This window comes from Populus trichocarpa, chromosome 7 (genome assembly GCF_000002775.5).
Source record: "Populus trichocarpa isolate Nisqually-1 chromosome 7, P.trichocarpa_v4.1, whole genome shotgun sequence".
Classification (NCBI taxonomy): domain Eukaryota; kingdom Viridiplantae; phylum Streptophyta; class Magnoliopsida; order Malpighiales; family Salicaceae; genus Populus; species Populus trichocarpa.
In genome coordinates, this window is record NC_037291.2 from 14324457 (window position 1) to 14350095 (window position 25639).

Genomic DNA, 25639 nt, shown 5'->3' on the forward strand with positions numbered 1-25639 from the left:
TCAAAAGGCATAAGTAGCAAGCAAAACAGCACCATTTAGGTTTACTTTCAAACTCAATAGAGGAGTTTCCCAATGCTGAAGATCAAAAGATAAAATTTGACAACCACAGAATCATGATCTTGGCAAGAAAGGAAAGGGTCAACGAACAATACTTGAAATCCACTTGCAAAAGATAACATTTCTACACCCAGCATTACCCGATTCACATGCCCTCATGAAAAGAAAAAAAAGCTCAGGGTACGTGGCGCATTTGCAATCAGAATTGGGTCATAGAAAAATGTTGATTAAGCATTTAAGGAGGGAATAACTTGAAAACTAGCAAACAATTCGAGCATTACCAAACCAACTTGCATTCAAACTAGATTCCAAAACTAGACTTACATTGTTCAAACAATCCAAAGCTTACTATTTTCTTTCGCATATAGATCAAAACAAACCGAGCAAATACACTCAATTTCACATGACCCCGCAAACCAGTAACACTAAGCCTACCCTTATCTTACCATGTATTCTCCGAAACATCACACCCTCTACCCATACCAATACTGCAAACCACAATGTACCTCAATTACCCAATACCCTTTATCCTCAATCAGCTACAGATCCATAGCATAACTCCTAAGAAGCCCTTCTCGAACTGAGCCAGCTATACAGTATCTCAAGATTCTAACTTTAGCAGATAATTTGATAAAAAATTAAACAAAATGATCACAAAATTGAAACAAAAAAACTCAAAATCATCATTTTCATGTGATATTTATTTCATCATAATCTACAATTATCAAGATCAAATCAAATACAAGAAAATCAATTAAAAACAAAAAAAAAAGACAAGAAAAGTACCTCTCTTTATGAAAAATGTGTACTAAACAATCAAATCCTGACAATCCATCAAACAGGACCGATCTCTCCTAGCTTCTCAGCTCCATCAACTTCAATGCCGACGCGTTTCACCGAAACAAACAACGGCAACACACGCTTTCTATAATGAATCGGCCTTGACAACTCTTCGTTTAAATCAATATAGATATTATTAACCCCGATTTCCTTTAATCTAAACCCTAACTTCTCCCCAACACGCGACGCCGTTTTTGAGTCCCGGGATTGGCGAGAGAAGATAGAGAGGGAAGTGTTGCGGTAGATAGAGAGGAATGATTCTTGTTCGGAGGAAGAAGCCATCGCGATTATTGTGGAAGTCGTCGGGTTTGATACCTGAGCTGTTATTTTTCGGCAAGACAGGACTAGCCGGAGAAGGTGCTGCTGATTTCTCGACATTTTTTTCCTTCTTCTTTTCTTCGAGACAAGGATGAAGTGATGGTGTCGTCGGGCTTGGGGAAGTTTATATCAAATTTATTAAACTTCGCCTGTTTTACGACCCTGTAATAAATTTGACGGCTTAACTTAATTTAATTGGATTAGTCAAATTACAAGTTAATCTGCTAAATAGTTTCGATTCCCAATCCAAACTAAATTTTTTATTAGATTGGAACGGGTTTAATAACATTAATTTATATAGAACTTTTCATTTAAACTTTGTATATGATAATATAAAAATATAATTGAGTAGAACCATGTTAAAAAAATGTAGAACATTGAGAAAACACTGTAAATATAAACACATATCACTATTTATTAAAATAATATAATTATTGTTTTTTCCCTTTTATTTAAAAAAATAACTTACCCTTAAAAAAAAAACTTACAACTAGGAGTATTTGTGTATTTTCAATATAGTATTTTTTCAATTAACATGTTGGATCGTGGTAATTTAGTCTTTTCAACAATTAAGATATTAATTAAAAAAATTTAGTGCTTGATATACTTGCGTCAATGAATGAGCAACATCCATATTTTTCAGACAACGCGTGTGGTGTCACCTCATATACAAGTGTTGCTTTTTGGGACAGCGTTTGAATTGACTTGATGTGTTATTTCCACCAATGTCGCTTATATAGACCACATAGGAACGGTTGGACTCTAGTGATTATTTTTCTTCCCCTCCTCCTCTTCTTCGTGCAAAAATTTAGAAGTGTCCTTTTATTTATTTCTTGTATCAAATTTGGTCATAAATTTTTAATTGTTGTTTGCTTTGTTTTTAATCTTTTTTTACTGATTCTTTTCTTCAAATTTTCCACTTATTATTTGATTTCATTTAAATTTTATATCAAATATAGTCCTTATTCTTTTTATTGATGTTTTTTTTTCTAATTGAATTTTGCTTTTAATTTGTCCATTAACATTTGATTTTAAATTAATTTTACATCAAATTTATTATTTTTTTATTGCTATTTTAAATCTTTTTATTGTATTTTTTTTAATTTTACCCCCCCCCACATTCTATTAATTTATAACCTTACTTCTTTATTTTTTGGGGTTTGCTTTTTACAGGACTGATCCCGGGCTCATACTTAGGGTCATGAGTTTTGAAAGTTGACATGGGTTGAACTTTGTCTTTTCTTCAAGTTTTTTTTTTTAAAAATTTTATTATTTAATATTTAATTTATTAGGAATTGATTTTTTATTAAAAATTAATCTTTATATATTTTTTATATTTTTATATGGTTATTTTAATATCCATGTTTGGAGGGGTTAACTGGTTAACATGGACAAAGACAATTATTTTTCTTTCATCATTATTATTTTTTTAAAATAATTTTGATGAAGCAAAACCCCATTTGTACTTGAGCTTATAGAATTTCACAAGGAGTAGATAGGCAGACGAAGGTACTGGAAGGCAGGCCTCCTCGTTGCACTAAAAGTAAACAACAATAGTTTCCTCCGTTCTTTCGATTTGGGCATATTTATATTTAATATTTGTTCACTGAAAAGGCCAAAATAAACAGAAGCATGAAAATAAAGAAAAATAAATAAAAAAGAAAGCAGTCGATCAACAACTTTCATTACATGTATGTAAAAAAAAAAAACCCAAATCCCATCTTTTGTTGTGTTCAAATTTCATACTCAGAAGCTGTAATCTGTTTTAAATACTCTGTTGCTTAATGGAGGCTTTGAGCTATCCCTCAGTCCCTTTAGCCCTCCATTTTCATTGCCTTCAACCTTATCTTCCTCCACTTCTCCATCTACCTCAAAAGCAGGATGGCTAAGAATGTTTTTGAGCAACTGTATGCCTCTAAGTGCATTTGTCAGAGGCAAGTGACCTTCAGGAGTATCATCATTAAGCTCCCAAATGAACTCATTAGGAAAAGACCTATAGTTGTATTGCTCAACCTCGGTATCAAGCTTCTTCATCCACCCAACTTTGATGAAAAATTTGGTGAAGTCCTTGTTACCCTTTTGTCGCCATATTCTCTTTTGAACACTGTATCCAAATTTGTTGTTGCTGTACTTTTTCCACAGTTCATCAATGTCTTTAAGGTCTTGTTCTGGTATGAACTGGACTTCAGAGAAGAAGACATAGCCACGTTTCTGTGCTGCCTCACCAGCTAGAACTATGAGCAGCCTGCGGGTTTCCTCATCGGCTTCGCGGAAGTTTTGGTTGGAGAGGTGTTGCTGGAGGAGGTTGAGGGAGAAGGTCTTGGAAGTGGAGGGAGCAGTGGAGGTGGCGGGGGAGATGGAGTAGGCAGTGGTGGTTGTTGAAATAGAGAGGGAGAGAGAAATGTTAGTGGCAGTGGAGATGGAGGTGGTGGGCTTGAGGAAGAGGGAGGAGGGCGGGGAGGTGTCCGAGGGGAGGAACTTGAGGAGGGAGTGATGGTGATGGAGGGACTGTAGAGAGTTGGTGGCCGCCATTTGGGAGAGAAGGAAGAGCAAGGGATCAATGGTATGCGAGAGCTATGGGATCATTAATGGTAGCAAAGAGGAATGTGAAGGCTTTGTTGGAGATGAAGGAAGGGTTGGATTCTTGGTGGGGGATAAGGAATTTGTGAAGAAAGAAGAGTAGATGTCATCAAGAGCAATACAAGGATGGATTTTGATTGGATAGATGTGGGTGAGGCTATATCCTCTCCCTCTCTTTCTCTTTCCTATTCACAAATAAAGATAGGAAACTATATTTCTATCACCATTAAAAACAAAGGACAAGAAAACAAAAGAATCATGGTGCCATCATGGCCTTTGCCTTTCCACAAGCAAGTTTGTGGAGGTAACACACGGTGGAAGCATTAGGAAAAGTTCGACAAGGTTTTACCTCACCGCCACCACTTACAAAAACAGAGTAAATTCTAGTCTGGTTTCATTTGAGAGCACATTAAAGAGGAGGAGGCCATGGAAACACGTCAAAGCTAGACCAATTTGCTACGTACACTTCCATTAAACCCCACCCGATCTTGCTGGTTGATTTGAAAAATTCATAACTCAGGTCGGACTTGAGCCAAGTTTCAAGTTGAAGGAAAAAATATTAACAAGGTAAAATTCAGTTAATTTAATTAAGTTTTTAGTGATTCGATTTATCCAACAAGATTCAATTCAAATATAGTTCGAATCATCTTCTAAAGAATTTTAAAAATAAAATAGCATCGTTTAAATAAAAATATAGACTTTAATTATACTAGTGACTCGATGGTTGATCTTGGGAGTTAATCCAGGGTTACGTGGACTCTTTTTTAGATCATTTTCCTACGCACACTTATGCTCGATGCTTTCTGCGGGCAGGATTGATCCATCTCCCGAAAGCTTTTTCAAGGCCTTTGAAGTCTCAACCCGTTGTCCACAAAGCCCAAATAAGGGCTCTCAATCAACTGGTAACAGCAAAGCAACTTCAGTTATGAGCAACAAACACCACTAAAGAGCACTCTCCAAGAAAAAAACAGTAGCCATGGAGCAGTAATTCTTTGAGAAGGTACTCAAAGAGCTTGAACCCATCACTCAGACCAATCAGTTTAGAAAAGAAGATGATCTTACTGTATAAAGCACGAATGAAGTTCATGTATAAAGCTACATCTGTTTCAATTACCCTTTTCTCAAATACTTGATTGCATTAATCCAAAATTAACTACCAGACTGCTTGGATTTCTACACTCATGGTGTCTAGAAGAAAGGCCTAAGCAGCTTGATCATAAAGCATGCAATGCACACTGGGATACAGAAATCTTATCTCAGTGAGGTCCTCATCGAATCATCTCTTACGTTCTGTACGTAGCATCTCTACTGTTTGCTAGGGGACATGGCATTATCTATTATGCAGAGCTTATAATTTGCTCTGAGGGCTTCTTCTTGCAGCTTTGCAAGCTTCTCTTCTTCGCCCACGTCTGGTGCTGCAAGTGAGAATGGCAATTCAGAAGAACATAACCACTTCAAAATCATGGTCTTTTGGGTCCATTAACCAACAGCACTGTATCCTTCTACCAGGCCTGATTGGACGATCATCAAACACCTCTATTTAGCAGGAAAGGCTCTAACAGGCCTAGGCATCCCAGACGTCATGAAGGGGAACTGAGAGTGATCTCTAAAACAATGGCTTGGGCTTGCTCACTACTCTCCATCTCCACCAGGGCACAACATGGGATGTATTTTGCTATATTGAATCAGCTCAATGCCATGCAAAATCCCTTCTTCAAAACTTCACATTGCCCATACGAGCATGCGATGCATTCTAGGCGATGAGCAATTCAGTTGCTGGACAAATTTGAAGTACCCTTGGGCCTTGCCTGTATCATAGGCCCATTTAGGTTCAATGATGAAACCCAGTTTTCACTTTGGGCCTTTGAAGACTTGATTATTTTGTTGAAATATTATATATATATATATAAGTTTATTGAAGTCCATGGGTTAGACGAGGTACATTGAGAAAAGGCTGTTTAGATCGTCGTTTAGTTTCTGTTTTTTTTCCCTAGTTTTACATTTTCATATCTTAATTTTATATAAATTAAAACAATTATTTAACTAAATATTTTATACCTTGAGAATAATTTAATTTTCATAAAAACCACTCTAAAAATAAATAAATTAAACAAACAGGGTTTTAGTTATGGTGGAGCCTATAATAACATGAAAATATCTCCTTGATGTAAAACATTAACTTATATCAAGTTGATATAAAAAATACTTATTTAATATCATTTTTAATATATAAGGTAGTTTTATGTGGTGTTGTTAAATTCACATATTCTAAGTTAACTTTTAAGTCATGAAAATTAACTAGTTAAATTAGTTAGATATGATAATTCACTCATAATCTAGTTGAAATTAGGATAAAATATAATTTGATTTTTTTTTAAAATGATGCAATTTTAATTTTTTTAAAAATAAAATAAAATCATATAGTTATAAATTATCTAGTTAAATTCAAAATATGAGATAGTTTTTTTAACTATGGTTTTTAAAATAAAATTTCGAGAGAGAATGGAAAATATCCCCATATTTTAGCATGCAGCAAGTTTGACAATTTAGTACCATTTCATTGAGAACACGGGTGGTAAAGGCGTTTTAAAAGGCTAAGGTATTTAGAAATATGAATGCGATTATTTTTTAAAGTGTTTTTGATTTATAAATATATTAAAGTAATATTTTAAATTTTTAAAAAATTATTTTTGATATCAGCACATCAAAATGATCTAAAAATACTAAAAAATATATTAATTTAAAATAAAAAAATAAAAATAATTAATTTTTTTAAAAAATACTTTTAAAATACAAAAATAAACAATTTCGTACAAAAATATCAATTAGGTGATGGGCAATAAAGATAAGGTTGAGCAGTCAAAACTCAAAAAAATACTAAAATAAGTCTTGTTGAACAAGAACATGGACCCGAGTTGTCATGCAAGGAACACATTTTTTTCCACACTTGATCTTATCTATAATGCTTGCTCTACCACACTTGAAGCTTCAACAATGTCTATGTCTATGATTCAAATCACTATCACGACACATATAGTTGTAGAATTACTCATAATGTTAACGTTGATTTAGTGATTATAGACCATAAAATAACGTCTTGTTATTGTCTTGAAATAGAAAATACAAAAACAATAAGAACATGACTTCTTGTATTTTATGTTTCTAGAGTATAAAAAATCATTTTAAAATTATTATATAAACATATCTATTTAATAATTTCATCTTTATTTATTCAATTTAATATATTTATATATATTTTTATTTTTTTTATGCTCTAGAACACTAACCAATGAAAATCGTAGCCACAAATTCAGTGTAAAGATGCCATGATGCTAGTTTGTTAACATAACAAGGACCTTTCAACATGGAAATACTCTTGGAGATCAATTCTTGGTTGTAAGGAAATTTATTCCCCATTTCATTATTTAAAGTTGGAATCAATCTTGGGTGTAAAAATTGATTTGAGAATATTTTCACCATTAGGAAAAAGCCACCATGGATTTCTTGTCATGTTTTGAAAGGATAGCAGTGTTATTATAGCTCAAAATCCACACCCATAATGTTTTTATTTTATCCAAAAAAAATAAAAATTCATGCTATCCAAGATAAAAGCTCATCCAATCTAATATCAAAATGTTACAAAAATAATTAAAATAATTAAACTGAGATTAATCAATAAATAAATAAAATATGGGAATATAACAAACATGCATAATGCTGTCTAAAAATGAATAAGTAAATAAATAAATAAAATATGAGAATCCAACAAATCAAATTCTAGTGCCTAGACAAACCAGCCTCCAAGCTCCCACCAATACAGCTGTAATGTATATAAATCAAACTTCAATTCTTTATCTCACCCCAAAATACCACTTTTCTCATAGCACAAATTAATTTAAGCAATCTCTTTTGATTTCAAACAAATTATATATATATTTTTACTTTAAAAAGGAGGAAACTTTGGTGGCTTCATGGGTTTTTTATGACAGAAAAAACAGGTCTATTTTTAGAGATTTTAAGGCATTTTGGTTTCTGGGTTTATGAAAATTCATTGATTTCTTTACATTTTTGGTTGAAAGATTGAATCTCTCTGAGTACAAGGTGAAAAGGGTTTGTGGGATTTTGAAGAATGGGTCATAGTTCAAAGAAGAAGAAGAAAGGAGGAGGAGGGAGTGGAAGGAGAAGCAAAGGAAGGTCTCAATCAAAAGATCATTCCTTTAATGCATTAGATGATAATGAGCTTCTTGCTGAAGAGATTACTGCCTTGTAAGTGGTTTTTGTCTGGAATTTTGAATGGAATTGTTTAGAGATATATTCGTTTCTACTAGATCATTGTTTTTTCTAGTTCATATTTTGATTTGGAAGCCAAAGGAAGATGCTTTGGTGTACTTGGTGGTTTGGTTCAAAAGTTTGAATTTCAGCATGTTGTTTTTGGAACAGAAGGGTGTAAGGCTTCAAGTTGGTGATCTTCACTGCCTTAAAAATATTTGAAATTTAGACTTGGTTTCTAATGGGATGCACCATAAATATGGGCTCAGACGACAAATAATATTATATTTTGCTGACGAATTTGAATAGGTTTTGGAATCGGATATTCACTTGAGGATCATTACAACTGTAATTGAGATGGTTTTGGACCTTTGGTGCATTGAAATTGTTAGTGTTTGGATTTAAAGAGTATCCGAGGACAGGTTCTACTTATTCATTCATATTTTTCGGGATGCTTTTAATTCAAATAATACCTTTTGATGATGGCCTATGGCATTCTTTGCAAATGGAAGAAAAGCTTTAACCTTTAAACTTTTCCTATATTTAAAGTATTACTTTGATGGCCATAATACGATCAGAATTTTGTCCAGGTTGTGCCCACTTTTGCTTTCATTTTATATAAGGATTTACTTTTCACACTTGTGTCTTTGTGTTTTATTCTAATCTTGTATGCATTTAGGAATGCAATATTTCAAGAAGATTGCCAGGTCATTTCAGACTCGCCTCCACAAATCACCATAAAGCTCAGGTTCATTTTATCTCATTATTTTTTCAAACTTTTACATGAAATATGATTTGTCTTGATTGTGTTTTGCTATGTTTGAATTTGAGCAGGCCTTACTCAAAAGATATGGGCTATGAGGATCTAGACGTTTCAGCTCTGCTTTCAGTCAGGTTGGTGATCCACTGGTTACTGTTATTTTTGTTTAATGTTAACACATGTCTTCTCATACCCTTTTACTTTAACTTATTAATCAGGTGCTTGCCTGGATACCCAGACAAGTGTCCAAGGTTGCAGATTACTCCTGAAAAAGGTTTGACAAAATGTGATGCAGATAATCTTCTCTCTCTCCTAAATGACCAGGTAAAGGATGACTAATTTGAGCTTGATTGGCAATATACTATCGTGCACATAATCTGCAATCCTGAATGCATCTTTTTTGTTGCCTTCACGTCTATTTTCTAAAGATAGTAAAGCCAATCCTTTACTTCACCGAATAGCTTTAGTTTTTGGATCAAGGGGTTCTTTCACAGGGTATGATAGCCTCTTTGACCTAGTGGTCAGGATTTCAAATCCTCAAACCCTCTTCATTTATTTACTTATTATTCAACACAATAGGGTGGTAGGCCTTTGCCCAGTCAACATTTTATGGTTAATGTGCTTCAGCATGAGGCATGCTAAAGATATTAAAGCCTACCTCTGATCTTCACCTTACAACATAAGTTTTTGGGTTGTGTGATTCTTTGATATTTTAGCAAAGGGTTATTTAATGACTTTGTTAACTTAAACTTAAACTTAAACTTAAACTTAAACTTAAACTTGAAATTCAAATTTATGTTTTCGCTTCCAACATTTCAATTTTTTACTTAAATAAATTCAAATTTATTTAAGTAACTATTCTAAATTTCGCATACATATACATGCATTATCATGTACTTAATTTTATTTGCTACAAATACACATTTATGTTTTTGCTTCCAACATTTCACTTTATTGGGTTGAATTGAATTGCCTTTCTCTTACTGCAAATCTCTTTCGATTAAGGCAAATTCTAATGCCCGAGAAGGACGAGTAATGATTTTCAATCTGGTGGAGGCTGCTCAAGAGTTCCTCTCAGAAATAGCTCCATTGGTTCCAGCACCTGAACCTGTAAGCTATGACATGGAATTGCCTCTTGTCTTCCCAATTTTTTTAATCAATATGCCATATATTTATTATCAATTCATTAGTTTGCTTCCATGCTTTCACTTGCAAAGCCATACATTTCAGTTTTTGATTTGTTTTAGTTTTGGCTCTTCTTGTGTCATGATTATTCCATGAATCAATGTCTGTTTATCAGCATTTTCTGGTTTGGTGTTTTCTTAATCTTTGTTATGATCGGAGACTTGGGGAATTGATATTATTTACCATATGGCTGTCCTATATTTCTTATGTTTTCAGATTAGAAAATTTTGTTTTTAATTTCTAGGTCTTCATTTTATGTAAAGAGTTGAGGAGTGTTCCTTTTGGGTGGAACTATAGCATAGAGTGAAGATTAGAAAGCAACACTTAATAACAAAGTGTTAATAACAAAGTCAAACACAATGGTGATTTAAGGGGAAGGGGTGGGATGAAGGTCCAAAAGAAGAAAAGTGTCATAGCAGTGTCATATATCCTGTAATTTTTTATGTTATTGTTCATTCTTTATGTTTTCTATTTGTTTACATGTGCTCTAATTTATTCATTTCTTCTGTAGGTTTTGTGCTCATCCATTAATAGCAGCATTCAGTTGTTTCAGAAGGACATTGCAGTTTCTAGTAACAAGAGCTGCTTATCCAGGGGACCTTTTGTTTATGGTTTCATAGACCTCTTCAGTGGCTGTGGAGAGTCATGGCATTGGGGTCTTGCTGTGGATGAATTAAAATCCCATGTGTTAGACCATTCAGAAGTTGGATATGAGGTACAGGAGAAGAAACTTGATAAGATTACAAAGCCATTGACAGTCCAAGAGGCAAAGCAAGGTCTGTTGGTTTCCCCTATTGCCAAGTTGGATACCCTTGAAGAAGAAAGTGAATATGAAAATAAGGGCCTATCTACTTCTAATTCAAGTAGATCTCTAGTGGAGGAATTGGCAGGAATTGACATGAAAGGGGAGAAGCAGGTGAATAATATTGAACATGTTACTTCTGTGATTCCATTGTTCTTCATATAAACTCGATATTTCCATTCTTTTAATGCTCTTCTTTGGATATATCATTTCTAAATGTGTATAATAACCAACACCAAATTGTTAAAACAATGAGGTGATTAAGGAAGTGCTGTCAATTTTCTTAGCTTTCAGATATTCACTGGGCTCTTCATTATAGTTATTATTGATTATGCATGGGTCAAAATCAGAGAGTATATGCACTGCTCTCCTTTTATTTTTTGTGCAGCTTTAATGCTTTGTGAATGGGTGGGTGGCACCTCCTTTGTTGCCTTTCCAATAGATTGCTTATGAAAAGATTTTAATTATAAAGGAGTTAAACCATCCTTGATGGACAGGTTTTGTAAAATAAGCACTGAAAATATAAAAATCCTAGGTTACCAAGACACAACTTTTGAAATTCTGGGCAAAAAGTACAATTCAGCTTTTGATTGCTTCTTGAAAATGGAGATGAGCTTGATGAAAATAGAAAAGGTAATTGTTTGTGCATTTCATAAATGTGCCTGAATAAACCATGGATTTGCGCAAAGTAGTTCAATTGTTGTGCTGTAATAAAGAATGTATGACAAACAGACCACCAATTTTGAAGAAATAGTAACTACCATTATTTGTCATCATTCTTCAAATTCAAGGTCAAATTTGTATTGTAATATTCACTGACAAAGATACTGCATACTTTTATAGGGTATTTTTCTCGAGGAGCATGGCTATGGGTTAGAAGACGATGATGACCAGGACGATGGTGACAATAGCAATGATGATGAAGATTTTGAAAGTGAGCCTTGGGAATCACTGTCATCGAATTCCTTAGGGTTTAATCAAGCATCTCAAACTATTGAAAAGGATCTTATAATGGTACTTCATTTATTATTGGGATAAGAATCATACTCTTCATATTTTCTCCTTACCTTTTCTGTTTGAAGAGTCTGGACTGGTTATTCCTTTCCACTTCAATTATGGACTGATTTTGCTTCTTCGTTAGGTTCATCTTCTTCATCTTGCTTGTGCCTCAAAAGGAGAATTGGTTGATTCTCTACCTCAAATAACCACCGAACTCTGCAACTTAGGTGTATGTAATCTGATATGTCTTCCTGTCTTGCAGAAAGAAACGAAGTCATTTTTGTTGTCTGGGAAAAGTCAAAGTTTTCTTAAATATGTTCTCTGATGATGGATAACCTTGTGCAGATAATTCCTGAGTCAGTACGGGAATTAGCTTCTAAACCATCCTCAACGTTTAACAAGACATTTGATCATGTTTTCCATCAACATACGGTTCGCCACTCTCTCTGTCTTTGTTTTTTTGACAACTGGAAACTGATTTCAAATTGTTCTTCACATTGTTGTCTGTTCTGTTAATTTTATCCAGGTCTCATCTAGAGTATCTCAATTTTGGAAACCTACTTCTGATTTAGGAGGGGCTAGTGCATCTCTCCCAAGCTCTCGATATCTGAATGACTTTGAAGAGCTGCAACCCCTTGGTATTATAATCCTCCATATCTGCGTGTGTGCAAGTGTTTCTATGAGTTTATTTAGATACTGATTGAATTCTTTGTGGATATATGACCATGTTTGTTTCCCGGAAAGTAGTTTTCGGGAAACCACTTTCCAAACTTTCCTGTGTTTGTTTGCCATTAGGAAAGGTGGTCAACGGAAAACACTTTCCAGTCAAAGGAAAATTTGGCTTGGTTTCCAGGAAAGTGTTTTCCCTTTTGGCTGTGTTTGTTTTCCGGAAAGTGGTTTCCGGGAAAACACTTTTCAAACTTTCATGTGTTTGTTTGCCATTAAGAAAGTTGGTCAACGGAAAACACTTTCCAGTCAAAGGAAAATTTGGCTTGGTTTTCAGGAAAGTGTTTTCCTGGAAAATTTGGGCGGAAAACACTTTCCGGAAGTTGTGAAAAATTTAGAAATGTCATTATTTGCTGATTATATCAAATTTGATCCTCAAACTTTTGATTGCTATATATATTTTGTTTTCAATATTTATTTTTTAATTTCATCTCTTAAAATTTAATTTTTATATTAACTTTGGTCCTTATTTTTATAATTGCTATTTGCTTTTTCCTTATCATTTTTTATTGAAATTTTTTATCTATTAAATTTGGTCCTCATTCTTTTGATTGTTACTTATTTTATTTGAAATAATTTATGAAATGTTAATTATTATTATTTTAATTTCTTCATCTTTCAATTTTTTTATTTTTTATTTGATCTCTATTATTTTGATTATTATTTATTTTATCTGAGATAATTTATGAAATTATATTTTTTTTTCAATTTCATTCCCATCAACTTTTTAATTTGTAAGATTTGTTCCTTATTATTTTAATAAACCTGAAAAAAATAAAACATTAATAAGTTATTTTTCAGCTCATTTTTCATAACATAACCAAACACTGGAAAGTGTTTTCCAACTTATTTTCCATTAAACTACCAAACATCGGAAAATACTTTTCTGGAATTCACTTTCTCCCAGAATTCACTTTCCAAAAGGAAACTAATTTCCAGCAAACAAATGGGGCTTATATACATATGTCTATGTGAGATCATAGAAAGGTGGAATGTTAGGTGCTGACATATAGGTACTTTATGAAGATGCTTGCTTATAAATGTGTTTTTACTATTTGACCAAGACTTTTATGTACTTGAAAATTTAATTACTGATTTACTAGATGCTTCTTTATGAAACATCATGGCATTGTTGTGACTGAATACTTTGACATTACATTTGTGACACAGGAGGTTATTAAGGAAAATTATTTTTATTATTTCCTTTTTAGTTTAGGAAATTAAATAATATGCTTAATAACTTTATTTTTCTTAGTTTGTTTAAGACTTTTATTACTTTTCCTTTATTTTTAGGTTTACTGGTTTGTTTAGGTTGGTTTTTGGGTTTATTTAAGGAGTTGAATAAAGTTTTGAATTAGGGTTTTTGTGTGATCCCTTTTCAGCAAAATTCTGTCTTTCTTTGTGCTTGCTGTCCTTGTGTTACTCCTGTCTGCATCAATTCGTCTACAAACTTTTTTGACATTACAAAACTGCAATATGCCTTTTTTGTGGCCATAAGTTCAGTAGATACCATATTTATGCTTTACTTAGAGTTTCCTTTATGAATGGTAACAGGTCATGGTGGTTTTGGCCATGTTGTATTGTGCAAAAATAAGCTTGATGGAAGGCAGTATGCGGTGAAGAAAATTCGCCTCAAGGACAAAACCCTGCCTGTTAATGATCGAATCCTGAGGTAAATTTATTTTAGATTATGCAGTGGAAGTCAGTGCTCAAGGTTTATTGAATGCCAACATGTCTTCTTTTCTTTTGACTCCCTAGAAACATCATTCTCTTTTGGTGCAATAGAACTCCCTCTGTTTTTTTTTTCCAAATTAAAAGTGGAGTGGAAACTTGATTTTGTGTTCTGATCATGTAAAATTTTCTTGGAGTTTGCAGTACATTTTCTTTTTTTATGTTTGATTTTATTTTAAGATTTGTGCCAACCATCGCGAGGTACTTAGGGAAGTAGCCACCCTTTCACGTTTGCAGCATCAGCATGTTGTCCGATACTATCAGGTATAACTTTCTTTTCTGCTTGTTCTGTGGATTATTGAGTAGGAAAGAATCACAATCATGTCTTTGTTGGTTAAGTGTAGCATGTCAAGATATTCATACATGTAAAATGTATAAGACAGTCACTGGTCACTTGTAGAATGATACGAGATTGTTATGAGTTTTTCTGAAATTTATAGGATGTGTTAATTCAGCATGCTGCTTAAATTTTCTATGGCAAAGAGGTTATACAGCTTCTGAAAGTGACATACTATTAGTTTTGGCTATAGAAATGTAAGGTTCAGGAAACAATGCTGTTATATTTTTCAGGCCTGTATGATGATTGTGATATTTGTGAAACTTCCCAGGCATGGTTTGAAACAGGAGTTGTTGGTATTTTTGGTGACTCCACTTGGGGTTCTGCTACTGCAGCAAGCTCCACATTCAGCTACAAGGGTGCAAGCTCTGCTGGTGTTGGGCAAGAGAATAAGCTCGAATCAACGTATCTGTACATTCAAATGGAATTTTGCCCCAGGTATCGTGTTTTCTTCACTTCAATTTTTTCCTGCCTTGTTTTGTATCCTTTATAGTATTCTTTAGATGATTTTTCATCATTCATTTTTGTAGGTTAGTTTCTCCTTTGTTTTAAATGAGAAGAAAAAAATAAACTTTCATGAATTTGCAGTGAAAAAATTGCATGAAATGCAAAATTGTCTTTGAGCATATGATTATTTTATCCCTTTTATCCATGTAATGAATATAAAAGGAAGTCTATAATTCATACAGACTTTCCATAAATTTACCTATTTTTCATCTTGAAGTGCTTATAGTTGTTAATCTTTTGTTGTAACTTCTTCTTGTTTTTGTTTATGCAGTTTGAATAGCAAATCACTTTCTTCAAGTTATCAACTGCTTTTGAGTTCTGATTTTTCTTTTTGCCATAATTGTCAGGAATACTATTGCTTTATTCTTCTTATCCTATAAATTTATGAAACTAAAGAGCTTTTGCATGTTTTATTACTGTTTTCACTTATTTTATTGACCTTGCTCCTTTTTTTTCTTTTTTTCATTGCTTTCGATTTTGGAAGGACTCTCCGCCAGGTTTTTGAATCATATAATCATTTTGACAAAAACTTAGCATGGCATTTATGTCGGCAAATTGTGGAAGGCTTGGCACACATACATGCACAAGGAATCATTCATCGAGACTTGACCCCTAATAACATATTTTTTGATGCTCGGAATGATATTAAAATTGGAGATTTTGGTCTCGGTAAGATCCAGGAGCAATTCTCTTTCTCTGCGAGTACAAGAGTTTATTGTCTATTTAATTACTTATGTCGGTTGCAATTGTGAGTATTTCTCTTGAATATATGATGTGCCAAAAAGATGAAATCAATTGCAAAGAAGCTAATTGGATTGCACCAATCGACAATTTTGGATTATGTTATAAAATGGCTACAAAGTTACCAAGAACTACTTGGTGCTAGAAAGTTGAAGAGAATTCTAATCACATTTTTTTAATGAAGTAAAAATTTCTTCAGACTCATATTTAGTTTAAATACTCAAAATTGGTCAATCAAGACCCAGATTTTTATCGCAAGTGTTTATAATGTACAATTAACACCAGAAAATTCTAATATTTCATGTTATAACTTTGATTCTAGGAGGGAAATGTTTTTGTCTTTTACATTGGTAATGGCCTTTCAGTTTGGCAATAAATCCTCCAGTGAAAAAACAGTAAAACAAATAAAAAAAGATGTCCAAGGAGATGATGTTAACACTCCAAAAAGTTTTACCACACTCCCACTATCCCATATTTTGATACAAAATAAGAAACAAAGGTGACATATTGGGATTCTGGTTAAACATTTTTAGAGTGTTATTATCATCCCCCAAAGTCTCGTTGGACATGATAAGAAAGGAGGTGCTTTTTGAAGCTCTTAACCTGACCATGATGTGCACATGTGCAAGCACTCATAATTGGAGCTTTTACCACAGGTGCCTTTTGAAGTTCTTAACCTGACCATGATGTGCACATGTGTAAGCACTCATAATTGGAGCTTTCACCACATCCAACTAAGAATTTGGTTCCCTTATACCGATGAGGGCATGCATTGATTCATGATCAAGCAATATCTCAATTCCATTATAAAATAAAAAGGAATATCTCTGTTCATTTTCTAACAGACGTTTGATCTGTGGTTTCAGCCAAGTTCTTGGAATTGGAGCAGCTGGATCATGATGCAGCTTTGCCTACAGATACAGCTGGAGTTTCAATGGACGGTACTGGTCAAGTTGGAACCTACTTTTATACTGCTCCTGAAATTGAGCAAGGATGGCCAAAGATTGATGAAAAGGTAAACTTTTGGTGGCAGCTTCTTCAACTTAATCTTCAGCATTAGTCATCATGCTACTTAAGCTCCAATTTTGCAGTCATGTAATACATTTTGTTCAGATATTATTTGCAAGATTGCTAACCCATCTACATTTCAGGCTGACATGTACAGCTTAGGAATTGTGTTTTTTGAGGTTTGGCACCCTTTTGGGACAGCCATGGAGAGACATGTTATTCTATCTGATCTGAAACAAAAGGGAGAGCTTCCTCCCTCATGGGTTGCTCAATTTCCAGAGCAAGCATCCTTGTTGCGGCGCTTAATGTCTCCAAGTCCATCAGATCGTCCATCTGCCAAAGATCTTCTAAAGCATGCATTTCCTCCAAGAATGGAATCCGAGTTGTTAGATAGTGAGTATTTTTTTTTTCGTATTCTTGTGTGTATGTATTCATTTGCTCATTTGTGTCTTTGAAAATTACATACAATATTATTGTGATGGACAAGTAGGATTTATTGTCTTAACAGATGAAGAAAGGGAAACTTGGAGATCATGGTAAAGGATGATAAAATTTGGACTTGCATTTCTCAGCTTATTTCTAATTTTTTTTTGTACCTTTTGACTTTCATAAGAATTGAATGTTAGAATTTGTAAAAATAACAGAAACTGAGGAATTTCAAGAATGTATTTAGATATATGGAATTGTATTATCAGAAAAAGAAGAATGTACCGCGATAGAGGATAATCAAATCTCAGGAATTTAAAATCTGTGGTCACAATTCCATCAAATGAATGGGGCACAAAAGACTTGTATAACTCTTAAAAGTGGTGCGCTAATACCAGAATTTTTTTCTTACAAGTTCAAATAAGTAGTATGATTACTGCTAGGGAGCGATCTCTGTGAAATTACAAGCACTTTAGAATCTATAATGAATTTTTATGGACCACTTTTTTTAACATTTTATTTTTGGACAAATATGGAATTTTATGTCTTCTGAAATGATCATGTAGCTTTTTATTAATCAGTTCAACTTATTGCCCTTTTGCCTTATGTTTTCAGATATGCTAAGAACAATGCAAACTTCTGAGGACAGAAGTGTGTATGATAAAGTTGTGAATGCTATCTTTGATGAAGAGATGTTACACATGAAAAACCAACATCAACGTGCTGGTAGATTGAGGATTGCCAGAGATGATACTTCCTGTATCCAGCTTGAAGATTTAGACACTGAGCTCCGTGATTGTGTTATTGAAATTGTTAGAGAAGTGTTCAAACTACATTGTGCAAAGCATCTGGAAATAATACCCGTGCGCTTATTGGATGATTCCCCACAATTTAACAGGTTAGTTCTACCCAAATATTTCTGTCATCGTTCTTGTATAGTGTTAGAGCTGGTTCTAACTTATGGTTTTGCATGAGAAGGAACACTGTAAAACTTTTGACCCATGGGGGAGATTTGCTCGAACTTTGTCATGAGCTGCGTCTGCCATTTGTTAAATGGCTTATTGCAAACCAGGTACCAAACTCCATACTGTTTGACATTGTTTTCTTGCCATATATATGATAATTGTAAATTGGCATACAAGTTTAAGGAGGGAGTTGCTTATCTTCTCATGGTTTGATTAGACTATCCCCTTTTTCCTTTTCTATTGTAGTTTTTTTTTTCTGTTTTCTACGTTCTCTCAACTTTCCTTGTTAGCTGCACACTGTTCTGAACCATGACTTACCTAGAGGGAGTTGGCATCACCAGGGTTTAGCAATCTACGTCAAAATCAGGGAGTACTTTTTATTTAATTTAAAATATGCAAAGTGGAAATGATATTGGTTTTGAAAAATTCCAATTCATTTATGGTTCCTAATAAACATATTGCATAGGGCTTCTTTCTTTATTGAATGAAAGTTTTCCTTAATTTGGGAAATTTGACTTCCTTACAAAGCCTCTGAAATGAACAGACTTGAAAAGTTTGCTGCACAAAATAAACCTGTCACTTAGAGCTGGAGACTCATCTGATGGATGGTAGTCAAAAAACCTTAGGGGTTTTGTTTGACATGTTAACTGTTCTCACTCATTATTACAAGTTTCTATCAATCAGTGGGAGGAAATCTGAATTGAATAATTGAATAGTAGAGGGGCACGCTATTTTTTTTATAATTGTTTGGGAAGAAAGATTATGAAATAATTACTAGCAAGGATTTATTTTGTTTTTACATGTATGTATTGTTAAAGTAGTAGTAGTACTGAAAACTAAACGTTTACATGGGTTTTATACTGAATGAAAGAAGTTATCTTAATATGGTGAGGAAAAGGTTACTTTCAAATTATTTTAGCATCATCCCTTACTTTTTGTCATTTTTGAGTGAGATCAGGATGGGGCCTATTAGGGATAAACTTGGATAAAAATATGCACGCTGTCGACTTGTTATCATGAGCTTAAAATAAATGTAAAATTGCCAACTGTTATTTCTACAAACATAATCTGGGATGTAGATGTAGAATGAAGTTCTGTTCAAGAACATGTTGACATTGTGTGCAGACAAGTTCTCAAAAGTTAGGATGTATCACTGAAGATGAACTGTGCAAGATCCAATCCCAGCAAAGCATCTCCATACACATGCTTCTCTTTGTTATCTCAGCATAACTGTTCAATTAATATATTGTTAATCATCTAAAAGAAGTCAGTGTGGAATGAGTGAACCATTCTTGTACTTTATCTCTTACAGAAATCATCTTTCAAACGATATGAAATATCATCTGTTTTTAGAAGAGCAATTGGTCATTCACCACCAAATCGCTATCTCCAGGTACAGATTTTAATATTTGTCCAGCGAGTCATCTGCAATATCTATGATCAAATGTTTTTGCATCCACTTGCTTGTCAGAACTCTGAATATTATGCATTTTTTTATGTAATAGGGAGATTTTGACATTATTGGAGGTGCATCAGCTCTGACAGAGGCAGAGGCTATTAAGGTACTGTTCTTTTTATCTTTTGGTTTTTTCCAGGATAATCTTTAGATATTTGTGAAACTACTCAACTTGTCTTTATGGAGGTAATGATGAGATTTTACTAAAGCATCTGCCAAGGTCCCTGATATGGGACTCCAGAAAAATTTCTGTAGCCTATTTGAACTTATGGAAATAGGGTTTCCAATCGAAGAAATTGATAGAGAGATTTTGAGTATAAAAGGGAGATTGATGAGGCAAGGTTAAGTATACATTAAATAAAATGACACCTTAGAAGAATTTTTACTTTCTATTTCATTCTCTGAATAAATAAATGTTGATGAAGTTCATATAGGATGGAGATGGATTAAAGACAATTAAAAAATTTAGCTTGCTAGTTAAAAAGATTATCTGAAGAGGCTGGATGTGTGTCGGGTGGTGGGTTGACAGTTAAATTTTGTATCTTTTCAAGACCCATTCTTTTATTTTGCAAGTTCTCATCTCTTGTTAGTCCACAGTAGAACTGAATGAAGCTAAAGCTGAGTTGAGTTATATGTCGTTTTAATTCTTCTCTATTCTGTTCACTTGTCTTCTGAGAATGGGGGGGTATCTGTTTTCAAAAACATGTTGAAAGGAGCTGATGTAAAAATGTGAATTTTTAATATCAATTATTGATGACAACTATGCATCCTGTACAACTGTGACTAGGATAATAGGATTCATCCAATTGTAAAGTTATTCTGTGTATGATAAAAAGTTGACTTGTTTTGATCTTATAGTAACAGCACTACCACCTTTGGGGAAAGATTTACGTCATATTTTGAAACCTATGGAGAGTGAAACTGAGATGCTCTGAAACTATCTAATAAAAGCCATGTAATTTAGATCGAGAGAATACTTTATGCAATCATGCAAGGTTTCAAATTCTGCTATTCTGCATTTTTGTATTTTTAATACTTGTAAATTTCCCACTTCATGAAGATAAGTGTAATCTAGTTTCCTCTCTAAATAATATTTTTCTGAGGTTACTATCTTTTTAAGTTAACAAAACACCAAGTTTCTGTATAGTTTCGTAAGACTTGGCAATGTCTTTTCAATAATACCCCTCCATAGACCATTTCTAACACAGGATAAAATGATAGTTGAAAACTGGTTGCATCAAGGTTTCTATGTAAAGAACTAGTGGTTTTTTAGGATTTTTACAATCCTGGCATACTGTTGCAAGAAGTTGCATCAAATAAAGGTTTATATAAAAAGAATAAGTCACAACTATCAATGTCATGGAGTGACTGATAAAAGTTACATGCAATATATCTTTCATTAACTAGTCTCTTCACTGTATTTACAATTTTTAGAATGCTTCATTATTGAATTCGTTGAATTTTTTGTTTATTTCTCAGGTGACAATGGACATCGTAACTCGCTTCTTTTTCCCAGATTCTTGTGATATTCATCTAAATCATGGGGACCTACTGGATGCTATCTGGTCTTGGGTAGGAATCAAGCCAGAGCATAGGCAGAAAGTAGCAGAGGTATTCTGTTGATTTATATATGAGATGCATTATTGGGTATGTCAAATATGACCTCACAGATGTTTCTTTTCAAATGAAGCTTCTTTCTCTGATGGGTTCTTTGCGCCCCCAATCCTCTGAACGGAAGCTGAAATGGGCAGTTATTAGGCGTCAGCTTTTGCAGGTTTGATAAATGTCACAAATCAACTTAAAACATTTATTACCCTCCATCATTTATCAATGCCAGTATCACTTTTATCCTCCTTCGGTCCGTGTGATTGTCCTGTGGGAATTTTGGTTTTTTTCTTTTTATCTTTGATTTGTACACGGTTAAGAACGCTTTTAGGGAAAATAGCATCTGCTTGCTTATTGGTAGAAGAATACCAAAGTTTGGGCTCCCTCCAGAAGTTGTATCTTGAGTTTATTAATGTTCATTTTGTATCAAGTTATTTAGGTAAATAGAGAATGGAAGGATGGAAATCTTTGTTTTTGAACCCAAGAGATTTTGGAAAGTCTAAGTTAAACTCGGGGATACTGCTAGCTCATGGAGAACTAATGCTGAAAGGAAAAACTAAAAGTTTGCTACAGAGAAACTGGAGCAGTTCTCTAGTACTCCAGGGTACTCTGTCATGGACAATACAGCAGCGCTATTCAAGCAACTGTAGCATTCTTTTTTAGAAGTTCTTATGCCTATTTATATCTTTTTGCTAGGCCATTTGAAATTAGTTATTTAAGGCACATGACTTTGTTTAAGTTCTAGTTTTTCATTCCTCTTAAATAGTCTTTGCAGCCATTTTGCGCTCCTGACTTTTGATTATTAATATAATTCACCCGTTTGATTTTTATGCTTACTGAAAATGTCAGGGTTTACATGATGTAGCACCATGAAAAGTGTTTCTTCCTTTTTCTCTGAGAAACTTAGATCTGAATGGAAAATAATTAATGGTCCCTCCTTGTCACACTGCTAACCGAGTAAACATATAATTTCAAAGTTTCCTTGTATGCTTAATCATCTTCTGATGCTTTCAGTGTCTTCGTATTATTTTGTACTGTGTTATGTTGGTAAGGTATTTTATAAGCTAGGTCCATCTGTCCTCGTTTGGGCTTCATATCTTCTTGATGACTTCTGTTCAATTTTTTGGAGTGATCTTTTTTTTCTCTCATTCTATCCTGCTGTGTTATTGCAATTTGCATCCCTTTCCTTTTTGTTTGCTCACTTGAATGTGCTTGGTACATTGATAGGCTCATGACGCGCAGAATATTCATCTTCAGTGGCAAAGCCATGTTTTTTAATATTGCAGTTCATATTCTACCAATAGTACAATTCAAAGCGATTTAACTGTGCACCCCCCCCCCCCCCCCCCCCCAATTTCAATCTCTTTCAGGAATTAAATTTAGCAGAAGCTGTTGTGAATAGGTTGCAGACTGTTGGTTTGAGGTTCTGTGGAGCAGCAGACCAGGCCCTTCCTCGGTTAAGGGGAGCTCTGCCAGCTGGTACAAAGCGTGTTTCTGCTTTGCTCATCTAATATCTAATATAACTTTTACTTAGCTCTGATACAACTGCAGATAATCGTATCCGGAAGGCACTTGATGAGCTATCAGACCTCTTTATCCATTTGAGGGTTTGGAAGATAGAGAACCATGTGTACATAAATGCTCTGATGCCACCAACTGAAAATTATCATAGAGATTTGTTTTTTCAGGTAAATTAGCTGCAGTCATACGTGTATACTAGTATAATATTTTATATGCTCATACAGAATACTTATTTACTACTGCTTTCTAATGCTTGTTGGTCATAGTTATCTTGTGTTTCTGTCTCTGAGATAGTGACTATTAGCCTAGTGATTGTGTGGAATCTTTCATCATTCCAGATGATATATAGCCCAACCTAGATGCATGCAGATTCCTTGTGGCCCAAGTATGAACGTACCATAATTTTTAGTTCAATTATGCTCCACATAATCTATGGTATCTCTTAATTCCAATTTGGCGAGTTGAACTATCTATTCTACAAGCTAATTCCAATGGCCTAATTGTGAAAAAGCATATAATCATTTTGGTGGAGAGGAGTTGTTGAAGGATACGCGGAGCTGCTCTAGGCCTGGGCATGGCTCCTGACTCACTTTCTTTGTTTGATTTCTCTATATCTACTTAATAACTATATGCATATATTTTTTTTTGGCTGATAGTTTTGATAACCAGTTGTTATTTCCTTGCCCAGATATATTTAACTAAGGAGAACAATCCTGGATCAGTTAATGAAGGCGCATTGCTTGCTGTTGGTGGGCGGTATGACTATTTGCTGCATCAAATGTGGGATAATGAATATGTATGTCATTCTCCTTATTTCTTCCCCTCTTTCTCATCTTTCCATTCAGTTCTGTGCATTTACTGATATCTATCATGTGTGGGTAGTTCAGCCATCTGTTTTTGATAAGACAACTTGATATTGTCCAGTGTGGCATAGATTATAGTTTTGAAGCATAATTCTTATGTGAAGTGTGCATTTTTGTTAATGTTTCTGTCTTCTTTTATTCAGAGAGCAAGTCCTCCTGGTGCTGTTGGCACCAGCCTTGCATTAGAGACAATTATTCAGTATTCTCCTGGAGAGTTCAAGCCTGTTAGGTGCAGTTTCCTTCATTTGCTCCTCTTTTTCTTTCCAATCTACTGTTTTAATATTTAACTATAGTCGCAAGAGTGGATATTGTCTTGCCATTTGTTACTGCAGAAATGAAGCTGCCACCGCTGTTCTTGTTTGTTCAAGAGGAGGAGGAGGTTTATTGGTTGAGCGCATGGAATTAGTTTCTGAATTATGGGAAGGGAATATTAAGGTTGAAAATTAAATACTGTGCCGTGCTTGTTCAAATGTCTTAGTTGCACTGTACTAATTGGTTTGTTTGTCTATGATCACCAGGCTGAGTTTGTCCCACAACCTGATCCAAGCCTTACAGAGCAGTATGAATATGCAAGTGAGCATGATATAAGATGCCTTGTCATCATAACAGATGCAGGGGTATCACGAACAGATGTTGTCAAGGTAATAATGATCAAAACCTGTTCTGAACTTTGCTGCATTTTATATGGGGGAATGCTCTAATACTGCAACGTTCCATATAAATTACTCGAACACTGTAAGATACGCATACCTCACTTACCTTGGCTAGCATAAGCTGTCAACTTTGACCAAGTCTTTGGGGGAACCCTCAAGCGTTTTTTCTCCTTTCCTTTTCCAGTTTTGAGCTGTTTAAGTAATCTTGATGTAGTGAAGATGAACTGTTAATTCATGGACTGATATTTCCAGGTTCGTCATATCGAACTTAAGAAGGAGAAGGAGGTTGCAAGAGAAAAGCTTGTCAGGTTTCTGTTGGATGCAATGGCAACACTGTTTAGAAACCCCTCAGTTTGGAATTAGGCGCTCATCAAAGGCAATTTTTATCTAGTTTTTGTTAGCTGTTTTGTGATCCATCACAACTTTCTAAGAATCGAGAAAGATTCAAGATGCTGGAGATCAACTTCCAAATATCCCAAGAGAAAGATCATGAAGTTTATCTTACACAACACAACAGAATTTACAGTTAGTACATTACAGACAAATTTTTCTTCTTCAACAATCTGCTCAGGAGAAAGTTTTGCAGATGTAGATTTTTCTCACTCGAGGACTTCAATAGTGCAATTTTGAAGTTTCATAATCAAAAGATCGATGTACATTATAAATATGTAAATATATATGGTATTCCAGCATAGTAATTCCTCTCGGAGTAGGAACCAGGAAGGCATCAACAAGCATTGTGAATGCACAAGAAAACTTGATATGTAAAGTAAAATATAATTGATTTATGAAAATATGAGAAAGCAAAAAGGCACATGTTTATGTTTTGTTATTAAATCTAGCCTAGCGGGTTGATATAATAACCTGCAGACCCAGGACGAGTTTCATTTTGAAATATTTTAGACATTGATTCGGCCCGGCAAAGGCTTATTCTTCCTGTTTTTCTAGAGTAGCAGAGAGAGCTCAAGATCAATGGTCGAAGATATCTAGTTTTCAACTGCGCAGTGCTTGGAAATCAAATCCATCAGTGGCTGCATGTTGAAAATATCTAAGCATATGATCTGACTTTTGATCCATGCATTTAAGCAGTGCTGTACTGAAGTGTTATCGAAAAATTACAGGAAATACAGGTAACTGAGTTACGAAGATCATACTGATAGAAAAGATTCATCTTGTTTTTTCTTTACCTAATTTGTCTTCTAAGCTGAAGAATCACTTAGCATTATTTGGTAGAGGGATTAAATAGGAACTAAATTGTTTACTATGTTAAACAGACTTCCACCTTCTTAA

The 25639-nt window shown here is 34.2% G+C and overlaps 2 protein-coding genes and 1 long non-coding RNA gene across 7 annotated transcripts; 1 reads left to right on the top strand and 2 right to left on the bottom strand.

Moving 5' to 3' along the window:
* Positions 1-308: 308 nt before the first annotated feature.
* On the bottom strand, positions 309-1503 carry LOC7491761 (uncharacterized). Its single transcript, XR_008059741.1, has 2 exons — positions 844-1503; positions 309-646 (listed from the first exon to the last, which is right to left on the bottom strand). It is a non-coding gene; the product is annotated as an uncharacterized LOC7491761 (long non-coding RNA).
* A 1256-nt stretch (positions 1504-2759) lies between these two features.
* On the bottom strand, positions 2760-3924 carry LOC7469591 (tetrapyrrole-binding protein, chloroplastic). The gene has a single exon (XM_002309772.4). The coding sequence runs from the start codon at positions 3745-3747 to the stop codon at positions 2962-2964; it is 786 nt and encodes a 261-aa protein (XP_002309808.1). The 5' UTR covers positions 3748-3924; the 3' UTR covers positions 2760-2961.
* A 3647-nt stretch (positions 3925-7571) lies between these two features.
* LOC7469590 (eIF-2-alpha kinase GCN2) lies at positions 7572-25186 on the top strand. Of its 5 annotated transcripts, none has more exons than XM_024605536.2 (30): positions 7573-7793; positions 7875-8061; positions 8744-8812; positions 8899-8958; positions 9043-9148; positions 9830-9934; positions 10521-10925; positions 11655-11825; positions 11953-12039; positions 12156-12242; positions 12337-12448; positions 14091-14208; positions 14477-14531; positions 14876-15042; positions 15596-15780; positions 16719-16867; positions 17004-17253; positions 17902-18184; positions 18265-18358; positions 19564-19644; positions 19757-19813; positions 21187-21318; positions 21398-21481; positions 22683-22791; positions 22864-23000; positions 23522-23629; positions 23840-23925; positions 24029-24131; positions 24215-24337; positions 24602-25186. In XM_024605536.2, exons 2-30 carry the CDS (start codon positions 7925-7927, stop codon positions 24710-24712), a joined length of 3771 nt encoding a protein of 1256 aa, XP_024461304.2. In that variant the 5' UTR covers positions 7573-7793; positions 7875-7924; the 3' UTR covers positions 24713-25186. The 5 variants fall into 5 exon arrangements, with proteins under 5 accessions (XP_024461308.2, XP_024461304.2, XP_024461305.2 ...); XM_024605537.2 differs by having other exon boundaries at positions 7897-8061; XM_024605538.2 differs by lacking the exon at positions 7573-7793 and adding an exon at positions 8374-8654 and having other exon boundaries at positions 7938-8061.
* The last annotated feature ends 453 nt before the right edge of the window (positions 25187-25639 follow it).